This window comes from Lathamus discolor, chromosome 8 (genome assembly GCF_037157495.1).
Source record: "Lathamus discolor isolate bLatDis1 chromosome 8, bLatDis1.hap1, whole genome shotgun sequence".
Classification (NCBI taxonomy): domain Eukaryota; kingdom Metazoa; phylum Chordata; class Aves; order Psittaciformes; family Psittacidae; genus Lathamus; species Lathamus discolor.
This window is the reverse complement of record NC_088891.1, coordinates 13,945,039-13,969,589: the sequence shown is the minus strand read 5'-3', so window position 1 is coordinate 13,969,589 and position 24,551 is coordinate 13,945,039. Positions and strand designations below refer to the sequence as shown.

At 37.3% G+C, this 24,551-nt stretch overlaps 1 protein-coding gene and 1 long non-coding RNA gene across 8 annotated transcripts in view; one reads left to right on the top strand and one right to left on the bottom strand.

Moving 5' to 3' along the window:
• Positions 1-1,897: 1,897 nt before the first annotated feature.
• Positions 1,898-2,755, bottom strand: LOC136019094 (uncharacterized). Its single transcript, XR_010614741.1, has 2 exons — positions 2,266-2,755; positions 1,898-2,164 (listed from the first exon to the last, which is right to left on the bottom strand). It is a non-coding gene; the product is annotated as an uncharacterized LOC136019094 (long non-coding RNA).
• Positions 2,429-24,551, top strand: part of WDR72 (WD repeat domain 72) — a 113,403-nt gene continuing 91,280 nt past the window's right edge. Inside the window, exons 1-9 of one of the 7 annotated variants that reach the window (XM_065688910.1) lie at positions 2,429-2,539; positions 12,406-12,567; positions 13,671-13,777; positions 16,833-16,911; positions 19,892-20,066; positions 20,596-20,672; positions 21,991-22,110; positions 23,893-24,038; positions 24,391-24,487. In XM_065688910.1, the coding sequence (XP_065544982.1) occupies positions 12,415-12,567; positions 13,671-13,777; positions 16,833-16,911; positions 19,892-20,066; positions 20,596-20,672; positions 21,991-22,110; positions 23,893-24,038; positions 24,391-24,487 (954 nt within the window). In that variant the 5' untranslated portion in view covers positions 2,429-2,539; positions 12,406-12,414. Of the gene's footprint in view, positions 2,540-2,621; positions 2,750-2,840; positions 2,942-12,405; positions 12,568-13,670; positions 13,778-16,832; positions 16,912-19,891; positions 20,067-20,595; positions 20,673-21,990; positions 22,111-23,892; positions 24,039-24,390; positions 24,488-24,551 lie in introns of those variants that run through there. The other 6 variants (XM_065688911.1, XM_065688913.1, XM_065688908.1 and 3 more) reach the window with 6 other exon arrangements.

Here is a 24,551-nt window from a genome sequence, read left to right as displayed (position 1 = left end):
AAACAAATTAAATTGCTTTTCACTAATAGATTTCAAGGCTTTTCATAATGGAAGTAAATCTCATTTTTATTACCTTACATATGTGGAAAATAAAAGACTGACACACTGCCTCCCAGGAGACCAGTGCCCAAGTCTGCAACGCAACATGGCACATCCGGATCTAGCACTAAGTCACCAACCCAAAATAAACCCTCCTCGACAAAAGAATCTGAGAAATACTTCATAAAAGCTCATTTTAGCCCTTTTGTTGCAGACAAGTATGTCTGGGTAAAATGAGGTGAAGTGGTCTGCATGTCAGAACAAAAATTAGGTGAAAAACTAGAGTTAGAATGCAAACCTTCTGTAACAGCATGTGAAAGTAATGCCCCAAGAACACAACTAGCGACTGACAACTGAAGGTTTGATACAGAAAGTTCACTTTTGAAAAGACGTATTACTTCCTTTAGAAGAGATTTTTTCCTTGCCTAAATCATGGAAGGATTTTCTTTGTGTACTTTGTTTTATTTGTGAACTGCCCTTGCCTCCCTTGGAGAGGCTGTGGAAATCCAACAGTCCACAACAGATCTCCTTTTTCTCAACAGAAAGAAAAAGTGGTCTCTGTTGAGCTCAAGATCATGGGCAGTTTTAATTACTTTGTGCATGTTCTCCGTTTCCTTACCAGTTGTCAGATGTGATATTTCAACTTGTGATACATTTAACTTGGGCTACGATCCATTATGGATTTCAACTCAAGAACAGTCCAAACATCGTAATTTATTCATGCCTATTTGTAATTTATTTCCATATGCAAACCCACCTGAAACCATGGCAGGTAGATTGGCAAGTACATGTTCATTCTGTTTTTCCCATAATGAAGCCTCTGTAGCAGCTCAATCACTCTTTCCAACATGAATTATTAAAATGAAAACTTCACACAAATATTATACAAAGTATGGGAGGTTTTATGTTTAGGTAGAACCATTTAAAAAAACCAAAACAAAACAAAGCCAACATATAGCTTGGGATGCTACCACATCCACCTTACATTAAAAACTTTATCATTCACAAGACTTCAAAAACTATGTATCTTTAAACACAATGCTTCATATTTTAAAGATTGGGAATGAAATAAAACCTGATTTTGGGAGATAGTTCTTAATCTCTGGAAGTATTATTAGTATATATGGTACATACAGCTTTAATAATAACCACTATTTCTGCTGTGAATCTGCAAATACATTAAAATAGTATTAATATGTTCACTGCTTTTACAGAATAATTTATTTTACCCAGGTAAAAAAAAAAACAAAAAAACAACACTGTTGGAAGGCAAAATAGAAATCACAGCTTCATGACCCTCTCTGAACATAAGATGTAATTAAGGTCTTTGCAGTAGTCTTCCCTTTGTGTTAAATCATGCTAAAGTGTATGCAACAACTTTGTCTTACAAAAACCTTCATGTATTGACAACTAAGGAGAAGCTGTTGAAATAACTTATTTAGGTTCACAGGCAGAATTCACAATTCATATTGTGCCATAAAGCACAAGCAATACCCAGTTTATCCATTAGGTTACATGGTCTCATACAATTATTTCACTTTCTTGATAAGCATTTTTGACTACAAAGACTTTAACTGAAATTCCAATTACCGCTACTGATTTTGAAGTGCCAGAGTTCATCTTCTCTAAGGAAAATAACATTATGGCTTTTAAACTACGTTGTATCATCTCAGTTTGTTTTCAACTAGAGTATTACTAAAATGTCCAGAAGTAAGCCCAAAGAAAAGCTACATCTAAGTTTTCATATAAGATACTATATTCCAGTGTTTTTCACTTATTCTAATACTATCGTACTAAACATCACCATCTCCACTAAGGTTCTATTTCCAGGGTTTATAAAATTCCATGAAATCATTCATTAGATGAAGCAGCTTAAACAGTCTCATATTTATTGTGAGTAATGTCCTGCTAAAACAAAAATCAGAAGCTGGGGAGCAAGGTTTCAAAACATTACTAACTTTACATATTCTTTTTTCATTATATCCAATTACCTCTAAAATGCAGCCCATAGATGCAAACTATAATCACTTCAACTCATTTTCATTAAGATGAACCCACACGTACAGCTCAACTTGGCTCCTCATAATGGTCCCCTTTCACAGACCATAGCTTCTCTGAAACTGACCTTTTAAGAAAAAAGAAACACACAATCAACAAATAAACATCGCATTTCTCCTCCTCACTACGTTAACTCACTGGAACTTGGCGCTTATGAGGAAAAAATACCTGAAATTGTGAAACTCACGACCTCAACAATGAGGCACACAGCTCTCCCCTTACTGCCCTCAAACCCGGAGCTGCTGAGAAACAGAGCACCTGACCGGAGACGTGAGGAACCGACACCACCTGCGGCCGGCAGAAATGCTCTTCTCTCCGCACTTCAAGTAAGGCTGACACGTAAGAAGTTTCTTGTATCGCATTACAGAGCAAGGAGAACTCTGTAACGAACAGGCCGGCCCCACTCGGGTCTCCTGAGCCGCAACGGAGCGCGGAGGCGCAGGTGGGTGGGCAGGGCGGCAGCGGCGCAGGCACCACCTCACAGGTTGTTTCTTTAGTCCTTGTTTCCCCTCGCCTTCCGCTCGGAGCCGTCAGAGTAGAAAGCGACCCGCGGAGCAGTTCCTCTCGGCGGGCCCTGGCGGGACTGCGGGCAGCGGCGGGCAGCACGCGCTGCCCTTGCTGCTGTCGCCGCGCAGAGGCCGAGGCTCAGCAGGTGCCTCGCGGCCGGGCCGGGAGCAGGGCGGGAGCAGGGCAGGGCTGGGCTGGGCAGGGCTGGGCTGGGCTGGGGGTAGCCGCTCCCGAGCGGGATAAAACCTGTCCCGCTGCCGTCCGCTTCCTCTCTCCTCGGAGCTCTCGCTGCTGCCGGCCGGTCCTTTCCCAGTGGCGGTGCCTGCAGCCCCTGCAGGTAAGGGGTTGTGCCGCGGCCTCGCCGCTCAGCACGGCTCCTCTCAGCTGCCTGCCCCGCCGGTCCTTCTCCCCGCCCGGTGCTGGTCTCCCCAGCCCGCCGGCAGCGGGGTCGCGCCTCAGTGCGGAGTCTCAGGCCGCTTGCTGGGATCGCCCCTGCACGTTCGGGGCTGGTCTGTGGCCGCGAGGCTCCGCTACCTCCGGCGCCTTAGGAAAGCGACTGAGGGGTGGGCTTGGATGTTGTCTTGGCCGAGAGCAGCGGTAACATCGGGTACTGCAGAGCTCTTCCGCTGGGGTGAAGCCTTTTTGCGTGGTGCGGCGTTTGTTCGCTTTACTCGGGCCGATGTCAGCCAAGTTTCTGGGAGTTCCATTTCGTCCCCTGTACGTTTAGTATTAGCTGTATAGCTTCATTGTGTTTCAGGTTTGACATGTGATGTTCGATGTCTGAACTTCCCTTTCCGACATCTAGTGATATGTACGTATTGCTATGCGTATATTATGCATATACATATATTCCATCTGTTGTCTTGGAGTATACTTATTCAGTGGACTTCTTGCAGAAAGACAGTAATAGGAGGACATAACAGAGTTCAAAATACTCGTTCACTGAAATGGGAAAATGCTTCTGTGTTATTTTAGTGATGCCTTTAGAGTAGGTGCAAAGCCTTAGAGTAGAAATTTATTCTGTAGCAGTTCTATTTTCTCTCGAGCATAATTCAGTTAGAAATGTCTCTTGAGACTTGCTCAGTGATGGAATTAGGTAGTGCTCACTTGGAGCCCTGTGGTGGTTCTGTCACAATCACTTTCCTAGTTACTGCTCGGGAACAGTAGTAGTATTTTCTGAAAGTATCATGAGATTTAGCATATCAGAAATGCTGCTGCTACAGAACTATGATGTTTTGGGAATGCATTGCAGAAATGGCTTTGTGGTGAGCCAGTTCTGCTCAAAAGGTTTGTGTCAGGTGGTAGGATTGGTTACACAGAGCAGGTTTTTCTCATAAAATTTTTTTCAGTGTTAAAATTAGAACTTTATTGTAGTTACAACTGCAATCCATGCATTGCAGTGCATTGAATCAGGTATGGACTTTGATTCTGCTTCATAATAGTGTCTCTCTACTTAAGCAGATCTGTTTGTGTACATCTAATAAATCTTTCAAAGTTGTTTACACTAAACAGGTGCGTGCCCCATAGTGAAGAACACTGGAGAGGCCTGTTTGGTAATCAGGAGTGTTCAAAGAACAAAATGGAAAAATAAGGAGTTCTTGTCAGAGTCTGGAAATCCTCATTATGATGCAATTAATTACACCAGTGGTTAGCGAATGTTACATCACTGTCCAAAACCCAAAGGCTGATGAAATGTTTCAGTTGTTTTATTTCCAGCATCTGGTTCCAATTTATTTGTTATTTAAACATTCCTGAGTACAGTGTAGCTGAACCAAAAACATCACCTCTCTGATCAGTGGGGTTTTTTATCTTAAATGAGTTCAAGGTCACTTAAGGAAGACAAAATGAGTGACTTATAGCTTTGATGCATATTCATTGCCTCTTAGTTTGACGTTTTTGTAAGTTAGGGTTTTTTTTAGATTTCATGTGTCTTGACTTTAACAGATTTTGTATCTTCTGTTGCAGTAGTGTAAATAAGAATTAATTCTGTAGGATTAATTATGGCTAGTTCATTACAGATTCTGTGATGTTTAGTAAAAATCGAACTTGGTCAAAGTTCTTGTGGATTACATTAATGACTTTTACTTGCATTTGTGGGAAGTCTTGATACAGGCTTAAATTTTATTACTCTCTAGACTTTCCAAGTTACGTGGGCCATAAACTTGAAGTTGACACCCCCTTAGTACACCCTCTTAGTACACCCTTTGATTCATGGGGGATGATTTTATGATCATTGACTCTTTTAAAGGGCATGGTATGTGTCTGCTCAAAAGACGATTTATAATTAGGGAAAAGTAAGGAGCTGTTTCTTCACAGGCATAAGGAAGCAGTACTTTCTTAACTGGAAAAACTTACTCTCAATTAAGTTTGGTAACTTAATATATGTAAGGTGGAAACCTGTCTTTAAATCAGTAAGATTCAGTTTTGTTGAAATCAAAACTTGCATTCTGCAGAAAGTGATGGCCCTTTTCTGTCATATGTACTTTCCTGTAAGAATTGATGGGTGAATTTCCTAACACGTGATTAAAGCTCTGCTTCAGTAAAACATTTCATGATTTGCATATAACTCCACTGAAGATGACTTAAGTGATGTTGTTCGTATGCTTAAGGATTTGGAAGTGACAAGTAATTCATATATATATATATATATATATAGTTCTGTATAGTGCTTAAGCAGCATTTTGTTCCTGTAGCTAGCTATGTTTGTACTTCATAAAACATTCAGACATAAAGTTTCAGACAGTAAAAACAAGTGTGTTTTCTTTTTCTTTAATGTGTTTGTTCTGTCTTTAAAGACATCTTTTATGGCTCCAAGCACTTGTAATACTTTTTCCACATGAACTTCAAATATATGCATTATCCTTGATATATGTGACCTAAACCCAAGTTAGCTGTCTCACATGTATCAATTTTTAACATGTTTAAACAGCTATCATATCATTGTTGTTGCAGAAGCCTTTAATAACAGTGGAAAAAAAGTAGGAATTTTTAGGTTTGCACACATCTTTATTTTTTTTACTTAGCAAAAGAGCATCTCATGACACTTTTCTAGCAAGCTTAAAATAATGAACTGTTAATGTGGTAAAATGATAACTTCAAGGAGGTGAAGATTTATTCTACTGTACCTCAGGACTGTGTGAAGCACAAGTGTGCTGAGTTTTCACTGCCCCATTTTCCAGCTTAGGTGCAACATAAACTATTTTAATTAATATTGTGTCACCAAAAGGTTTTGAGATGGCCAATTGAATTCTGCCAAGATAGACTCTTTTGATGAAAACATATCTTTATTGATTGTAGAAGAAGAAAATCATTCTTAAAATGAAATCCAGAGAAAAATCATATCCCTCAGAGAAAATTTCTGAGTGGCAGGCTGAGATTAACATCATAAAATTGAATTTGTGCTGCAAACCTTTGATGTAATCAGCAGCTGGGAGATGGTGTTGCCCTTACTGTGCTCTTTCTGATTGTGGTGAATTATTGTGTGGAATGAAATAAGTGTTTCTTGTGTCACTCGTTCAAGAAATACAAACAAGGTATTACTAGGTGGTTCTTGCTAGTTAAAATGGGTTGTATTGATTCCTGGTCCCAGCCTCTTGCTCCCTTGGACTGCAGTACATTCACACCCCAAGAGGGATCTGGATGTCATTCAGCAGAGAGTCCTTGGGCAGGTTAGGCTGTAACCCTGACAGGTCTCCAGGGATGTCCCATGAACTTAAACTGGTACCACAGTGGTAGGCAGGCAGGGAGTGTCTCAGAGTAGAGCTCTAAAAAAGGAAGTAGAATGGAAAAAGGTGTGGAGTACCGAGGGTTCTGGCAGGATATATTAAAACACAAGGAAGTGAGCTATAGGATAGAAAGGTTGATTGGAGTATTTTACTTCTCGTCTGCTATCTGGTTAGGTATGTTAACAAAAAAATTTGAAATACAGAAATATTTTTGCTGCTGTACCTACAGAGACTATGCAGCTGAAAGGAGCCAATTATTAGTTCCCTTGTGTGATGTGCTAAATGCAAACTAGCTTTTAATTACCTTTTAAAAATATCATAATAATCTTTCTAGGTTTTACTTTTTTCCATTATTTCAAATGTCTTTTACCTTTGTCTTCTCTTGCTGTCTTCAATATCATTTCTTTGGTCGTCATTCTCTATTCACTTACCTAGCCTCATATGCCTTTTACCTTTTTCTGATTTGCACATCCTGCCATCTGCCCTGTAGCCCTGTATCTCCATTCTATTTCAATTTCTCTATTAAGAATCTTTTTCAGCATTTATGTTTTCTAATTTATTCCACTGCTTACACTTATACAAGTGTGTGCCTACCCAGCTGCTTCACAAATTGCCAAGTATTGTTGACCTGTATTTTCAGATTCATGGATGCAATGGATTTCTGAATAGCAACTTATATAAACAGCAGATCTGTGACCTGCATCAGGAGCATGTACGTGGTACATCTGCAGGCTTACAAAGACAGCACTTTGTCACTTCTCTGTCTTCAGATTTTGTAATTGAGATACTTTAGCCAAGTATTTTGTAAATGCAATCTATTATTTATGTCTCTTAGATGGATTTGCTATATATTGTGAACAATGGGTGAATAATTTTAGTTAGGGAAAGATGTCTCTGATAATCAGCAAAAATACTGTAGATTATCTTTAAGGAGAGTGCAACATCTACATCATAAAGTAAATTGAGAAAGTTATGAAAGCAGTGAACATTAGTAGACTGCAAGTCAAAGCTATTTTAGGAAGCTAATTAGCTTTTTTACTAACAGTACAAAAATAGTGATAAAACCTGTATTTTCTTACATAGGTGGTAGGAGCAAGTATGTCAGATAAAGCCAAAGAATAGACGGGAATAGGATAATGAAATTGATTACAAACAAACCTTTTGAATTTGTCATGAAAACTTACTAGGCTCTGCCTAAAATTTAGTTTGTAAACACTTTGCTACAATGATGAATCTAAAAAGGGATGTGTGTGGAGGAAAATTCTTATTTTATTTGGCCAAGAACATTGAAGCCTGGACCAATACGATTTTGCTAGACTGAGAAGACACATGCTGTTCTTCTAAAACTGTCAATAATTGTTTTAATCGCTTTGGCCCATCTATCTTTTTGTTGGTGTGTTTTTGTTTTAATTATTTGTATTTTTAATCCAATACAAACTGTTAGTTGCTGCTAATCTCGTAATATTTTCAGGACTGTAAGCCAATTTCTGCATCTCTCTTTGTGCCTGCGCTGATTGCCACACATTGACCTGGACAAGCTGATCTTGAGAAAACTTATATTGTATTGAAGTATTAAATAAGTATGAATATAAACTGAAAGTTTTTTTGGCAGGTCGACTGTTGCCTGTAGAGTGACTTTTTGTTTTATGAAGTCTCTTCTACTATAAATTCCAATTTGGTAGCTTCTGTTATGGGCTGTAGCTAAGAGGAGGTTTTTGTCACAGCCAGTGCTTTATGATGTTTGAGGTTAAGCTTCTGCGAAGTTCAGTTCCTAGTTTTAAGAACCTTTATGTATATGAGAACTGGTGTATTCTTAATTTGTTTAAAAATCAGGGTATTTTCTCTTTCAATAAGTGACCAGTCCCACTCAAAACAGTTGAGTGATGAGGAAAACCCCTTGCATTACTATGTGCTTAGAAGGGCATTCAAGGTCAGACCTCCTGTGCTCTGGCCCCTTTAAAATACCTCACGGCTTCTGTAGAATAAAAAGTGGTATACTCAGCTTTCTGAATGAAAATTTAACACTGTGCAAATGGTCCAGAGTTGCTGAAGTAGTACAGTCAAAGTCTGTGAAGCAGCGTAAACTAGAATAATTTTCCAAGTTAAGAAGTTTTGCTGTGTGATTTCAGAAGTGAAAGGTGCTTGTAGAACTAGAGACAGGATGGCACAAGTTAGTGGTGGGATGAATTGGTATGGTTTTAACTCAGAGCAGGGTTTTTTAGTCATGAGTTTTTAGCAGTGTGATTGTAAGGGCAGGTCAAAAAGAAGTTTGTTAGGTTCTAAGCAGAGAGAAATGGGAAGCAGGACTGAGGAACTGGATTTGAAGTTGAATGAGGGGTTAATGCTGCAAATCAGACATGCTTGAGTGTGCAGAGCTGGAAGAATTTGTGCTGATAAGCAACATGCAGCTCAGATATGCCGTGGGCAATATTTGACTTTGTGGAAACAGTTTTTACCTTTTTTTTTTTTTTAAAGGAACAGTGTGATTAAATATCTGTTGATTTTTATTAAAAAAAGTTTGCTCTAGGTGCCATCAGTATTGCTAAATAGCTTTGATAAAGGTAAGTATCATCAGACAAAATGTGGATATCTTCATGTAAGTGTGTGGTGTTTCTAGGAAAGTCAGAGTATTCTTAAAATCAAAACTAATGCAAAGTACTTGTGCATCAAAATACCTTAATCCAAAAGAGAAGTTAACAAGGGAGCAAGAGGAAAAGAGTTAAGGACTGTTAAATTAACATGGAAGTTCACATACCTTCTGTTTTCTCTTTGTCTTGTAAGAGAATTAGACTGAAATGTATAACCAATGTTTTAGTAGCTATTTTTTAATATGACACTCATGGATATCTAAAATGTGTGCAAATAGATCATCTATACATTAGCAAATTTGACCAATTTTAGTTTTTAACTTCTGTTGGTTGTTCGAGTTCTGTTACTCATCACTTGCTCAGCAGAAGGCCTTCTAAGAATATTGATCTTGAATCTATGCTGCTTTTACAAGAAAATGTAATTTATGAGTTCATATTCAGTGCAGTGCAAATCTGAATTCTGCTGTCTTACGGTGTTTTACACTAAGTGAACCCTCCCATGGCACAAGTATAAATTACTACATGATATGCAAGGAAACACATTTGAAAGACTCAGGATTTAGCCTATCAAACTGTTGACTGGGCAGCCAACATTTTGTAAGCTGTTTTGTAAGAAACTGAGTATTCTTTGCTTTGCTGACACTTGAAAGCATATCAGTAGAGTTTGGCTAGAACAACTTTGATTTCAGGGCATAAATTGAAAGAGAAAAGGATGTCAGTGTTCACCAGTAAGCATAATACTTCATGTGACTAGAGATTTAAAAAGTAACTTCTGTAAAAGTCAAATTTTAAAGCTGAGATCAGTAACATGTCTCACGATTTTGTGTGAATACCCACAAAGAGCTTGAAAATGAAACTAAATGTGATTTAGCCTAATAAACTCCTGATTTCAATTCATTTTCTCTTAGACCCTTCTTTCTCTGCCTTCAGTGTTCTGGCTGAGGTTGTATGGCAGGACCTTGATAGTCTGCCATACCAGTCTTCTCAGCCCTTTTTTTCAGGAGCTGAGCCCTTTGTCTTGTGTCCTTGTCAGAAAGCAAGACCATTCCTCCAGTTCTGTGTTACTTAAGGCTTTTATTAGGAATAATGGATATACTTGTCTGTGTCCCTGCTTTTAGCTGCTACCATGCTAAATTTAGTGATGGCTTGTATTACAGGTTTTTTGGTGTGGGTTTTTTTTTTTTGTTTTTGTTTTTGTTTTTTTTTTAACAAAGCTTAAAAGCTGCTTCTGTGCTCTGTTTCTGTCCTGTGGTCTTTTCTGAATTATCACAGGAACTGCTTTTCATGTCCCTTCGCATTGTTCCTAGATTATTTCCTTTGGCTATTATCTGCTGCCATGCATTTCCTGCCTCCTCTCATAAGATTTCAGCGTTACTGTCATGTCTTTTGTCTGATCCCTCCCAACTGCGCTGTTCTGGCACCTGTTTTGTTTTAAATATATTTTTGCTAAGGATGTGCATTGTGTCCCCTTTTTTCAGGATAAACAGGAGCACACCTTCTCTGAAAGGTGTATTTTGGTTAGTGGGGTCTCTGAGGTATCTATTAAATGGTATTATGCTGTTTGGATAACAAGTAGCTGGCATACATAAAATATTTTGAGAAGAGTAACTGAAGTATTTAAGTGACCCTAGGCAATGGTGCATCTGAAGGGCTTAACATTTGTTTCTTGTTCACTCATGCTTGGGAATAACTGAGTTACACAAACATTTCCGTTGCTCATTGTCAGCTGTCTGTGTACTGGTGGTAGTTAAAACTGTCCTCAGTACAGTTTAAGAAAATCCTTAGTTTTCAGAGGACTCACTTATTGGGCACAAGTCAACTTCATACCCTTCCTTCCTGACAACAGTTAGGAGCAGGTGACAACAATCTTCTGGCATTTTCTCCTGAAAACTGAGTGGGAAGGGAGGTTGACAAAGATGCTTCAGAAGCATTTGTTCAGGCTTTCTGGGAAAATTAAGGAGAGAAGCACTGTGACAGGGTGCAGGGAATGACTGCTGGAGGCTGTTGTATGTTCCAGTTAGTTTGGGAGTTTTGATACAGCTGACTTCCAGGTATGGAAACTGCTTGGGCTGAGGTAGGCGCTGCCAGCTGAGTGTAAGGCTCTGATAAAAAGATAAGGATGTGCTAAATGTATTGCTCATCTGTGTCTGTTTTTAGCAGTCCATCCTTTAACCTAAGTTGACCCAAAGGAGACATACTTGTTGGATGTGTTGTAAGGTCCCCTGAAAAGTCTTAACAGGACAAATATGATTTTTAAGTGCCAAATTATTTGTGAGTAGGTACTGGTTTTTTGGCTTTTCATTTTGAAGGCATCATTGGAACTACCTTAGAAAAATGCTTGAGGCTCATGGACGTGGGAATTTGAGCAGTAAACAATGTGATAGAAGGCTTGTGAGGTGACTGAGAAAGCAGTTTTCTCAGGGCTTTTGTTTGAAGCAAGACAAGTACAGAATCCAGCTAACAAGCAGAGCTGCTTTTAAAAGGAACATGCATCAAGTCTAAAAACAAGAAAAGCAGGAATTTCTTTTTTTTTTTTTTTAATTAAAAAGAATTTGAGGATGTTTTCTAAGTACTGGTTGGTTTTGAACATATACTGAAATAGTTTCCAGGAAATGCAGTTTGCAAGAATCTGTATTGAATTAGCTAATGACCATCAGTCATTTTAGACAATTCTATTAAATCAATGTTTTGGCATAGTGGCTGAAATCTGTTATATGGTGTGTTTGGTTTTTCTTTTTCCTTTTTGGTTGTTGTGTTTGGGTTTTTTTTTCCCCCCACAAGAGTCTCATGAGTTGAGCAGCAGCAAGAGTCTGTTCTTCCTGTTCCTCAGCTTGCAGTTCTGCCTCCACCTTTCTTCTGTGCCTTTTCTCTAGGAGATTCTATTGAATGGTGAGGAAATAGTGCTTTGCTGCCCTGGGCCTCTCTTTTTTTCTCTTTATCCCTGACCCACCACCTGTTCCTCCACGCCTATTACCTCTTTCTTTTGCCTTACCCTTATAGGAACTGCAGACTCTTTGTTGACACCCTGTTCCTGTGCCATCTCCATGCTCTGGTAGTTAGCTGCTGGTTGTGGGGAATAGGGAAAGCATGGTACATATTCCACCAACCAAAATTAAGATGATGACTGTGATATGGGCCCATCAGAGCTAAGCCAGGTTATGTGGGGTACCACATGATTTCTGTTGCTGATATTTCAGTATTGTGATAGTACTATTTCCTGGTAACTCTGGTCTTATTTAGTTAAAATAGTGGTATGCCACTGCTTTGTATATGTAAGTTATTAGCACATAGCTGTCTTAAAGTGTTTGTGTGATGCTGGCAGCTGGTAGAAAATGCTTCAATGCCTCATTAACTCTTTTGCAGCAATAGGTATTTCGTAGCTCCCCTTTTTTGGATGTTGATTTAATTGCATTAAGTTTTGGGTTGTTGTTTTTTTTTTTCCTTGCATTTCATGTTTCTTAATCATTGTGACTTGTTTCTGTTTTCAGGTGCTGACTATGAAGGTATCGGTACATGCTGTGGCAGTGTGGGGGAAAGCAGCTCCCTCTCATAGTATCACTGCTATTATGATTACAGATGACCAGCAGACTATAGTTACGGGAAGTCAGGAAGGGCAAATATGTTTCTGGGATCTTTCATCAGAATTAAAGGTTTGTGTCTGCTTTGCTACAGTCTGCCAAATAGACAGAGTGGAGTTTTATCTTTTATTAAGTATAGGATTATCCAGACTTTCACTTACTTAGATTAAGTTTTAAAGATAATGTGATATTTGTTATAGGTAGTTCATGAAGCAAAAACTGTCAAAATGCCTAAATAAGCAATCAGTTATTTGCAGACTTCAGAAAAAATTTCATGCATTATTGTGACCTGTGGATTATAATTTGAGATGGTGTATGATAACGAGTGATGACAACAAGTAAACATATGAATGTCACCATTCTTATCTTGTAAAGGCTTTTTTTAATCAGGTCCTGAGCATGGCTTGTCATTTAAGGAAAAAAATATCTATTTATAAAACCAGAGCTTTCTACCAGGTTTAGCAATGGAAAAATCTGTAGAAAGATCAAACAAGTAAGATGAAATATGTATTTGCAGTGTAATTAAGATGCAAAGCCCCTAGCATATAATTGGTATTGCTTTGCTTATTTTATATTTTTTTTTCCTGAGAATGTAAAAAAAAAAAAAGCAAGTCCATTTTTTTTATTCTATGTTCTAGGACTATGGTTCTATTCTTTTTGCATTTGGTTGTCCCATTTGTGCTCACAAATATCCTGAAACTTTAGTTTGCACTTTTATGGGGCTACGGTTTTTTTTATCAAGATCTTTGCATGCAGCGAAGCTAATCAAAAGGATTACTAAACATGTTGTATGAAACCCATGCTTAAGAGCTTTGCTATGTCAGTTGTCTGCTTCACTCTGCCACTTTTACTGCATGTTGTAGGGTGAAGGGCAGAGATACTCTGCTTATTGCTTGTTTTACAATACTTGATACTCCATGAATTCTTCAGGAAGTGTGATATTTTTTTTTTCTCCCCTTTTTTTTTGACCACAGCGAACACAAAGTCTGCTCTTTACACAAACTGCATAATCCAGTCATATCTTTGTGCATTCCAGAAATATGATTGAAAAACACAACAAAGCAGATTGAGAATTACTTATAAATAATGACCTCTCCAAGTAGTATTCTCTTGCTTTTGTATCTCCTTTGATTAAATAAAAAGTATTATGTTAAACCATTGTATTATTCTCCTAGATTTCACCTAAAGAAATTCTCTTTGGCCATACTGCTTCTGTAACTTGTTTGGCAAAAGCAAGAGAGTTTGAGAAACAACCGTATGTAGTAAGTGCTACTGAAAATGGGTAGGTAACTGAATATTCAATTATTCATTTCTTAAATGATAAAATGTACGGCAGGTATAGGTCAGATTCTGCATTTGGCAGAAGTTTTTTAATCCACTTCTGTGATATGGGAAGGATATCAGCTACTTAGGATAATGATTGTGTTGCCTATATACAGTAGTCTAAGTAAGAGCTCATCTCTTGGATGACAAAAGGGTTTGGCAGATTCAGGTATCCAGTTAGTAGTCATGAAAATGAATTGTTCAGAGAGTTAGCTAGGCCCCATTCAAATGGAGGCTAATGGATTATTGGAGGGAAGCAGCAGATTAAGAAGCATTTTAGTATCATGGTGCTTTTTTCTGTTCCTTCACAAGTTCACTCTTAAGAATTGAATAAGTAAAAGAGGTTAATATACTCTGATCCAGGTTGTGCTTGCTCATTGAGTACATACAGAAGCATGTAAACAACTGCCCTTGCATAAAAGGCATATATATTACTTGTCTTTGCTTTAATCTGACTTGCTGTTTTGGAGTATATCCTTTTAAGAGGCTGATCTTGCGGCTTTTCTCCTGTGTTTGTTGTGATTGGCTTATCATGTCAGGCAAAAAAATTTATGCAGGTCTGCTAGGTTAGCATGCAAGACTTTTTTCCCTCTCTGAATATTTGTTAATCTTTTCAGCTGGGTTCTGTAGACCATCTGCTCAGACTTACAGCTGTTGACAGTAGCCAGAGCTAGCTTCTTACCTCCTTAAGGGCTTTCCTCAAAAAATTCTGTCTGGCTGCTTAATGATGTTCTCCTCTCATTTTGGGTCCCTCTTTTGCAATTAAGAGCTCTGTTAAAACCTCTTCAGGTGAAGAGCTCCTGTCAGTTCTTCACCTTTTAGCATCTTAAGGCTACTGCTTTCTCGCTGAGGAGCTTATACTTTCGAGCTGCTAGGTTCTTGGCCTGATTCTCTCAATCATAAGTATACAAGAAAGAGATAACTTAAGCAGACTGGTTCAGGCTTCGTAATCTTCAAAGGTTAGACTGCCCCACTGGACAGATAGCGGTAAACAGTTCTGGTTGTTGTGTGCAGAAGGGGGGGTGAGAAATCTACAAAACTAGTTTTGTACTGGCCTACTTCAATTCTACTCAAGGGCTCAGAGGTAAAACTATTTTTCATCTTAATTGTGAAGTTCTGTTACTGTAGTACTGTTTCAAGATCATGCTGTGAGAAAAGATACCATATTTCCAAAAAACTCTGGTGAAAAGTGTGAAGAAACAAATGATATTTTTTGCTATACATATACCACACACTTCCAAAAGGTTCTGATTCTGAAGGGATCATCGGGCTTCCTTGGAATGTGTGTATGTAGGTGTCCTGGGTAGTTTTCTGGCCTGTTTAAATGTTCACTTTTACCACATTACTGCTGACTTTTCAGCTGTATTACATAAGGGCGAAGCATCCATCACTGATCCCTGGAAGGCTGTGATGTGAAGTTGAGGTAATTACAAATATGGAGCCTTGTCTTCAGAAGAGGCATTGTTTGTTGAACAGCATTTTCTGGCTTGTGAGTCATAGAATCATAGAATAGTTAGGGTTGGAAAGGACCTTAAGATCATCTAGTTCCAACCCCCCTGCCATGGGCAGGGACACCTCACACTAAGCCATCTCACCAAGGCTCTGTACATCCTGGCCTTGAATTGTTCACTTCTGCCATTTTCAAGCTTACATTCCCTTGTATTGAGGGTGGAAGAAAATGTATAAAAGATGGTCTCCCACCATCCCACTTCAGAATCTCAAGTGTTTGTGTAACTGTTTTGTCCCAGAAGGATGAGTACTGAACAGTATTTCTGTAGTTTTTATATGGAGATCTGTAAATCAATTCATTGTGATTCAGAAGGTCTCACTAATGTCCTATGCATGCGTTTAACATATGCTGTAGGACAAGTTTATCAACATATAGTATCACTCATTCCTTGTTAGCACAACATGCATTCCTTGGAGTACAAAATGCAAAATTTATTTTCTGGTCTCATTTGTGCACTTTTGCGCGTATGTATCACAGTAATATAGTTAAGCAATAAATTTAATTGTTCTGATGAGAAATTCACTGCCTTAATCTTTAATAAAGAGCATAAGCATTCTGTTTATATTATGAATTTTGGTCTACTGAAGCTGATGCTGCATTAAGCATTATGATGATGCTACATAGATTTTACTGCTTTTGCTCAGTTTAGATTATCATAAAATGTGTGTGTGGATTAAAATGTAAAACACTAAGTAGAATTTCTAATACAATACAATCTTTTCCCTGAGGTGTTCTTTAAGTCCTCATACATAGAATGTAATTTCAGAAATCATAAAATTATTTTCAACTGTGGAAATAAAATCTAAAAGCATCAAAGTTTAACATTGCTGAACTATGACAACATACCTCATGCAACTTTATTTGCAACATTTGACTGTTTCTGCTGTACTGTAGTCCCACAGCATATTGAATAATGTCTAGATGAGGAAGCCTGGCTGATTTGTCTTTTTCAAGCATTAAAGTAAGTATAGCTAGAATGTTGTGCAGGCATAGGTTTTCAAGATGCAAGTGCTGCTGTACCGCTAACAGATTTCAGGAATAGCCTCATGGTGGCACTGTTTCTTTTTAACAGAAGTTGTGGTTCCTCTCAGGCCTGAAGTCTAATGCTGCCGAAGACGCATTATGCCTTTCAAGACGTGTGGTTTAAGTCCAGTGAAATGAATCATTTTCAGGAGGATATAGTTCCAACGACAGATAGTTACAGTGACATGTTGACGAGCTGTAATGGCAGTATACCTACAATTTGTTGTAGACTAGAGTTGGCCTTAAAGTCAGGTTTGTTGCAAGGCAGCAGGGTGTAATTACCAAAACAAAAAGACAGATACTGTATGTCATCTCCTACTAATGACTACAACATTTTCTTACCCAGTAATCTGTAATAAAAAGCCACATAAAGGACCAGACTGCACTTAAGTGCAGCACGACAGAACAACTTGGTGGCACAAAATTATTCCAGCCAATTGAGTAGAAATGACAGAGAATAATATGAAGTTATCTTTGGCAGGGAGATGTGTGTTTGGAATGTCACTAGTGGACAGTGCATTGAGAACGCAAAGCTTCCTTATAGGCATACAGCAATCCATGTAAGTACAGCAACTTTTCGCGGACTCCTCTGTTCATTGCAGAAGCAGTTTTGCTTAATAAGTGTGATGTTTTTCAGAAACATACAATTTTAAATGCACAGCTCATAACATATTTAATAGGAGAAAATTTTTGTAATGTAAGTAGGTTTGCATCTGTTACATTTCCTTTTTTGACTTCCTCCTAAGGGAAGAGCTCAGACTTTTATGTTCCTCTGAACTCCTTAAATCAAACTGATTCTTTTTAAGCTTCAAATGTTTGGAATGTAGTATCAATTAACTTAGTGTAAAGTTTGGGCATTGGGTAGCAAAGTGAAACTGTCTTAATCTTTACTCTTGTCCTCTGTTTAAATTGCATTGAAACTTCAAATGTTATGTTAGATTTTGATGGCATATTTTAGAAGTACAAGCAATTTAGCCAAACATTGGGAGACAGTGTGCTAGAAATCTTATTTTTAAATGTAGGAAAGGTGTTGATGGCTAGCTGCTGACCTCCGAAAGACTGCCCTGCCCCACTTCCAAAAATACACTTTCATTTATTGTAGAACTTGAGACAGAACCCTTATTTTCAGAGCCCAAATTGCTTTCAGTGTTACTTCGCGTAATTTCAATTGCGCGCTTTGAACTGTATCTAGGTACACTGAGTATCTAGATGTTGGACTGTTGAGGCTGTGTTTGAAATATGGTTAAGGAGCCCAGCATGTATGGATTTGATTCAGAGAGGTGGTTTATTTCTGGATGTATTAGTAGAAGAGCTACTCAGTGCTTCTGGGTTACGTAAAATGCTGGTTGCCTTAAGTGGGGAAATCTAGAGTAGAACTAAGCCTCCAAATGGTGGAAATGTGAGACCTTAAGTGATGTAGACTACAGCCAAATTCAGAACTGAATTTTTTTAAAGTTTCAAGAAGAAACACTGTTTTTCATGACACACTGAGGGTTGACATGATGAATTCGAGCATAGTTGTTAATGATGAAGGGAAGAGAAAAAGCTTGGGTAATTACCAAATGAAAGTTATAGAAAATATTTTATTAATTTATTTTCAGATATAGATGTGTGTGTAAACATAAAAATTAAGAGAATTTATTCTTCAATAATTTTTATGTATGTTTGATCTTAAATACTCTTTTTACTTGTATGTATACACACACATAAAATATGTCAATTATAATAGAGGTGTGATATGATCTGCTTTATGGTATTGCTTAATTAGATTTCAATAGTTAAAGTTATGGCAGAGTTCTGCTTCAAAGTAGGCAGACCTGGCCTGGGTGATTATCTGACAGTCTCTGCATTTTTGTGGAGATTAGAGGCGGAATCTTCATTCTTGCCCTTCAAGTAGAAGTAGCAAATACTTTAGAAAACTGTTACTTTTCTATTAGATGTGAACTAAACTTAATTTTGGCTAGATAAAGATTTTAGTTCTATAACCTGGGGAAGATGGCTAAAGGAAAATAGGAACACCTAACAAGAAAACTTTCTTATGAAAAGGTATAGATGTTTCTAGGAGGGGAAACTATATTTTTAAAATGCAACCTTCAGACATTTATAATGGATTTTGCTGTGTTTTTTTTTTTTGTTTCTTTGTGGTTTTTGTGTGTGTGGGGGGGGGTGTTTCTTGTGAGTTGTTTTTATAGGATTTTTTTTTCCTGCTGTTCCATGGGAAATGGTTGCCTGTGGCATAATAGTAACTGAAAGAGTACAGTTTCCTGCGTAATGTTGTTGTTTGGGAGGCTTAGTGCATGCAGATTTTGATAGTATCACTGTTTCACATTGTTGCTTTATTTTTTGTTGGTGTTTTAGTAGATTTTAATGAGCCTATCTGGTTTAGTAGGTTACTTTTGTTCAGTGTAGATGATTCAGCTGTAAATGGCAGATGTCAAGCAGTGCAAACTGAATATTTGCTATTTGAAATGAAGTTTAACACCGGGGTCAACTCTTAACTGTTTTGGATCTTAATCAGTGTGGGATTTTCTCAGAGGACTAACTGACAATACAAATATTCCAGTTCAAGCCTAATTTAAGAGGAACAGTAATTACAAGTTGTTCCTGCTGCTAAGCATCTCTGCCTCTGGTCTTTCATAATACCTGTGGTAGTACTTATCCTATTCCCAGTTATTTATGCTGCTTTTGTTTTCAGACTTCAATTACTTAACTGATAAACCAAGAATTATTTTTTAAGCAGAACATGAGTGTACAGAAAAATTCTAGTAAACTAGGCACAGTGTTGTGCGTCTGTCTGATGTTTTCCTGTGACTACATAGTTGTTCCCTTTAAGGAGAGTATTGACTTGTAAATTCCATTTGAGGTGGCTACTTAGGCATTTATAGCAATTATGTGGACAAATATGGATAGATATTACATAAAATGCAAACATACACAGCACCTAGCAGAAAAGGAGTCTTCATAGTTGGTCTGCACTGCTGTTATCTCTGTTCCTTGGCACTTTATGTGTCTCTACCTTTTCTTTGTGATTGTTGAGAAAGAAAGAATGAATCTTAACACTAAGGCAGTTAATGTCAAGATAAATAATATCTTGTGGAATAGAAATTCTTCCTAGAAAATAATGGAAAATTTGTTATGAGAAAAGTAATTATGATTCTTCTGCATTTTCACTTGATATTTTTTTTTCATCTTTGTCTTTAGCTAGAGCTTTATCAAATACTTGCCTCAGAAACAAGTCCCAAACTGTTTAGCAGTATATAATGCAAAGTAGAGGCTTGATTGCTTCTAAAAATCCTAATATTTAAGATCTGCTTTCAGACCAAAGCATCTCTTACATTATAATGATTTAGTATAGGCATACAGCTGAATATGTGAAATGCTTGTGTCACTAGGAGAATTTTATATGGTCTCACATATGCAGTAGAGTTTTAGTAAATGCTACAAGTGTTGATTATAATTCAAAGTATGACATGCTTAACTGGAAAAATATGTGCACATATGTAGTTCTGTATGCTGATTCTCTTCTTTCCACTTGTACAGTATTACCATTGCTCATTCCGAATGACAGGTGAAGGCTGGCTTCTCTGTTGTGGAGAATATCAAGATGTTCTTATTATTGATGCTAAGAGTTTGGATGTTCTTCACACTTTATCATCATCTCAGTCTTCTGATTGGGTAAATTGTATGTGTATTGTACACTCTGCAAGAATTCAAGGTATGTGTTCTAGATGTATTTCTGATAAAAAGTCTGTATAGATGGAACAATCCTACCTGATTTAATATCCAGTCATGTTTTACAAAGCCATTATGTACATGTTAACATTTCATTGACGGCACTTAAGAAGGTATTTTTAATACTCCTAATATTGGTTATGTTTTATTTAATGTTTCTCAAAGAGAAAAATGAGCAGCCTCTACGCTGGTTATAAGCAACTCATTTCTTGATTTTATGTACAAATTAATTGTGTAATATCAGGAAAATAAAGGACACAAACCCACTATTCTTTGCCTTCTATTAAAATATATCTGATTAGGCAAAATAAATATCCACTCTTTGCTTATATGTTCTGTATTTTTATATAACATTAGTTATTTTTTTGGAAATACTTCATCTGAAGTGTCCTGCAGAATCCATGTTTTAGAGCAGTATGAAACATCAGTGTCTATGCCAAGGTTTTCTTTTGGTATTTGACACTGCTTGAACTTGGTTCCAAGTTGACTGTCTTACTGTTACTTCTTCACAGAAGACTCATTGGTTGCAGTGTCTGTAACTGGAACTCTTAAAGTGTGGGACCTATCTTCATCTTTGAGTAGCATACAGGTCAGTTTGTATGAGGTGTGAAACAGCAATATGAAAACATAAATATAGTAGTAATCTCAGGTTAAGGATGCCTTGAAGCAGAAGATAAATGAGAATTTTCTGGATATGTATTAAACAGAATTAGACAATTTTTATAACAAATCTGAAAACACACCCTCGCATTTTTAAAATTAGTTGGGCTGTTGGACAGCTTTTGCCTTGACAACTGCAGTCTTTTGCCCAAGCTTCTTGTCTTCCCATATTCCACAGTGCTGAAGGTATAATGCTTTCCTCCTTTCTTGATGTCACTCCTTTTTCTGAACCCCTTCACTCTGTCCTTTAAATTCAAAGCTCTTCAAAATTGGCCTTAGTACTCCCTCTTCACCTTCCTTGTTTTTTTCAAAATGGTCTTTTAGGCTTTGTTTTCCTCTATCTGCATTTGACAATGCTGTCTTCACTTGGAAAAGACTCTTGCTGTGTCAAGTGCCCTATTTCTCCATCTTCAAACTCTGTTGTCCTTTTCTGTGTTAATATTCTCAGCAGCTGTCACTTGACATGCACAAATGTTAGAATTGGAATACAATGTTTTGTTACTTGAATTAGACCCAGAGCTATATTCACAAAGGGACTTCAGTATTACAGTGAAGCACTATGAATCATCAACAGAAATGGCGAAATGTCAACAGTCTTCTCTGAACATCCATAATAAATTACTGCCTTGCTTGACAAACTGAAGAGCATGCCACGGCATTACTTGTTAATGGGTAGAATCTAGCTTCTCAGACTCTGTCAAGTTTGATACCATACTAGTGGTTTTGTGATGCATTTTTCGTTCATCTGCAAAGTTTCTGAGGGGGGCCTTCAAAACATTATTAGGGTAAAAAATACTGTCACACTGTAGAAACTGAGGGCCTTAACAGTAGGTTACACACCAGAGATGCGTATATGGTATGGTGCCATCCTTTTACTGCCTTCTTTTGTGAAGGTAGGGGTGCAGAGTTAGTAACAATCCAGCTACTTAATGTTTTAAAGTGCCGTATTTGAGTAAGTGTTGTTGTATTTACTTGGAGCTGTAAGGGGTAATAAGAATAGTTTGCAGTTTGATAGCCATAATTCTATGACTAGCATACCTGTTTTTGAGAGATTTAAATACTGTTACTGAAGCAGAAAACATAAGTTTTCAGTGATTTAATCTATAATTAAAATAATTCAAATATAATAATTCTGAGCATCATGGTCTTGATAATAAAGTTATTTTCAATGGTTTGTTTCTATCTTAAAAGTAAAAGATCAAATACCTAGAATAAATCTTACAACTTTCTTCCTCTGTGCTATAAAGGAGAGACAAAGTGTGTGTGAGAAGGAATCAAAATCTCTGGACTGTATAAATTGTCATGTGGTACGGTTTTGTACATACACAGAAAGGCTCCTTCTTCTTGTGTCCTCCACATGCTGGCAGGTACATTATTGAGCGTTATGCTTTCTTTTAAATTTTATTAATAACTTTGAAAAGCTTATGTAATTTTTACATGCAGATACTTGTTTTTCTCAGCTTAAATTGTTCACTAATTGTCAGATATAATAGTGTCATCCCTTCTCTGCTATCCTAGCTGCCTGACTGAGATTGCTTATTGTTTTATTAATGTATGTCTGCTTTTGAAGTTCAACATTGGGTAGAAAGGGGATTACATTATTAGTCAGTTTTAGAGCACTGGGTGTATTACAGTCCTGTCCACAGTGAATTTCAAAAGGAGACAAAGGTGCACAAAAACTGTTGTAAGTATGACAGAAGTAATCAAGTCAGTGACCAGGGGCCTTTGTTCCATCAGGAGCAATAGCCTGAATTCCCCTAATAGATGCCAGCAAAACTAAGTGCCCCAGAATTTATCTCTTTCTTATAGCTGTAAGAAAATAAATGCATTATGCAGTTGCTGAAACTGTTACTAGTTTATTTAAAATTTTAGTTAAACTTAACTTTATTTTAAAATTACTGTTTCTTTTTCCTAGATTTAAAAATAATCCTGAGCTATTAGTGCAATATCTGCCTGATCCAAACACCACTCCTGTTGGGGGGTGGTGGAAATTCTACATACAACTGCCTCAACTTTGAATAATACATTTGTAGGACATCCTTGAGACTTTTCTTGGGATATTTAAAAAGTCTGTACAGAAGCATTTATAAAGAAATTCCATGTATACAGTGGATAGGGGTTTCATGGAAAAGTCTGTGTAACATGAATTGCTTTCTATTGATTTCTATAATGCTTTTTCCACAAGGGGTGCATGTTTCTTGTGCTATCTCCATTGTGCATTTTAAGCTTAAGGTAATGTTATAGGTACATAGGTAATGCTGGATTTTCAATGAACTTACATCTTTAAAAGATTATGATGATCTTACTCCTTAATTAGAAAGGTGTGTAAGCATAGGAGAGATTCATGTGTTTACAGTGGTTCCTTAACCCAATTCTGTAGTAATGAAAATGTAAAGCATATTAACTAGAAATTACATAATGAATAGAACTAAGCTATGAATTATTCAGAGAAATCCTAGTTCTTCTCACTGCTGGAATAAATTAATGAAATGTGTCTATGACTGCTTTCTCTGTGAACAAGCAGACAATATCCTAGATTGCCCTAGTCATTTCCTGTTTCATCTTAAAATGGGAATGTCAGAGGAAGTAAACAAGTTGTAACTTTTTACCATCTCTAGAAATGGAAGAATTCATGCAAGCAAAGGGGATTATGTTCTTTGCTTTCAATTAATTTGTGAAAAAGAAAAATCTCTGCTCCCAAAGAAGAAAAGAATCTCCTTAAGATGTGTGCTGTGATTATGCCAGCAGATCCTCTTTTCAAGAACATAGAAGCATTTATAGCTTCTGTTAGCCTTCAGCGTCATGTTTGTGCTAAATTCATTACCTACTTCTCTATAAGAAATTAATAGTCCTGTAAATATTAATAAATGCAAGGCAAGGAAGTAAAACCAATCCAAAATCACCTACTGTAACAGAAGGCTTTAATGCCGTTTTTTTTCTATTGTCACTTTATTTCAGAAGTGTAAGGCTTGATTCTGATTTTGCAGCAGTTTGAAGTATGAAAACTGCTTTGGCTTTTAAAGAGTTAGTCAGACTACAAAAAGTCAAGTTCTACTTATTACCCATTGCCTCAAACCAGCTTGAATTAACATGAATGACTAATGTTTATATTTTATTATTATTTTGTTTTATTTCTTTTCTGAGCTTAGGTCTATGATTACTGTGATTTCTCCTTGCTTTGTACTGAGTTCTGTAGAAGTGGTCAGTGCTTTGCTGGTGGAGAAGTACTAGCAGCTTACAGACTTATCATCTGGACAGAAGATGGTCACAGTTACATCTACCAGCTGCTGAACAGGTGGGCTCAAATGGGAAATTCACACAAAAAGTTCAGGTACAAGATGAACTTTGGGAGGTTTATTATGGAAAATCTCTGCATGTTGCAAATGATCAAAAACCAGAACAAAACCACTTTGGCACTCAAAGATTTACCCTGAGTTTGACAGCCCTCAGTCTTTGTTTGACACAGCAGGGGACATAGGAATAAGATTAGCCATGTAGAACTTGGGCAGCTGGTGCTGTGATTTCAAAAAGTCGCTTGTAATTACTTATTCGGTAACTTTTAATTGAACTTGTGAATCTTGGATGTTGCTGTTCTGCTTTCTAAAATATATTGCTTTCTAAAGCTTTTTTTATTTTTAATAATGCAGTGGGCTTTCTAAAAGCATATATCCTGCTGATGGGAAGGTGCTGAAAGAAACTGTTTATCCTCATTTACTCTGCTTTACTGATGTGAAGGAAAAAAAGGTAAATTGACAAATGTTTAGAGTAAGCTTTGGAAGTTCAGTCATTATTTGTTTGCAGTTGCCTG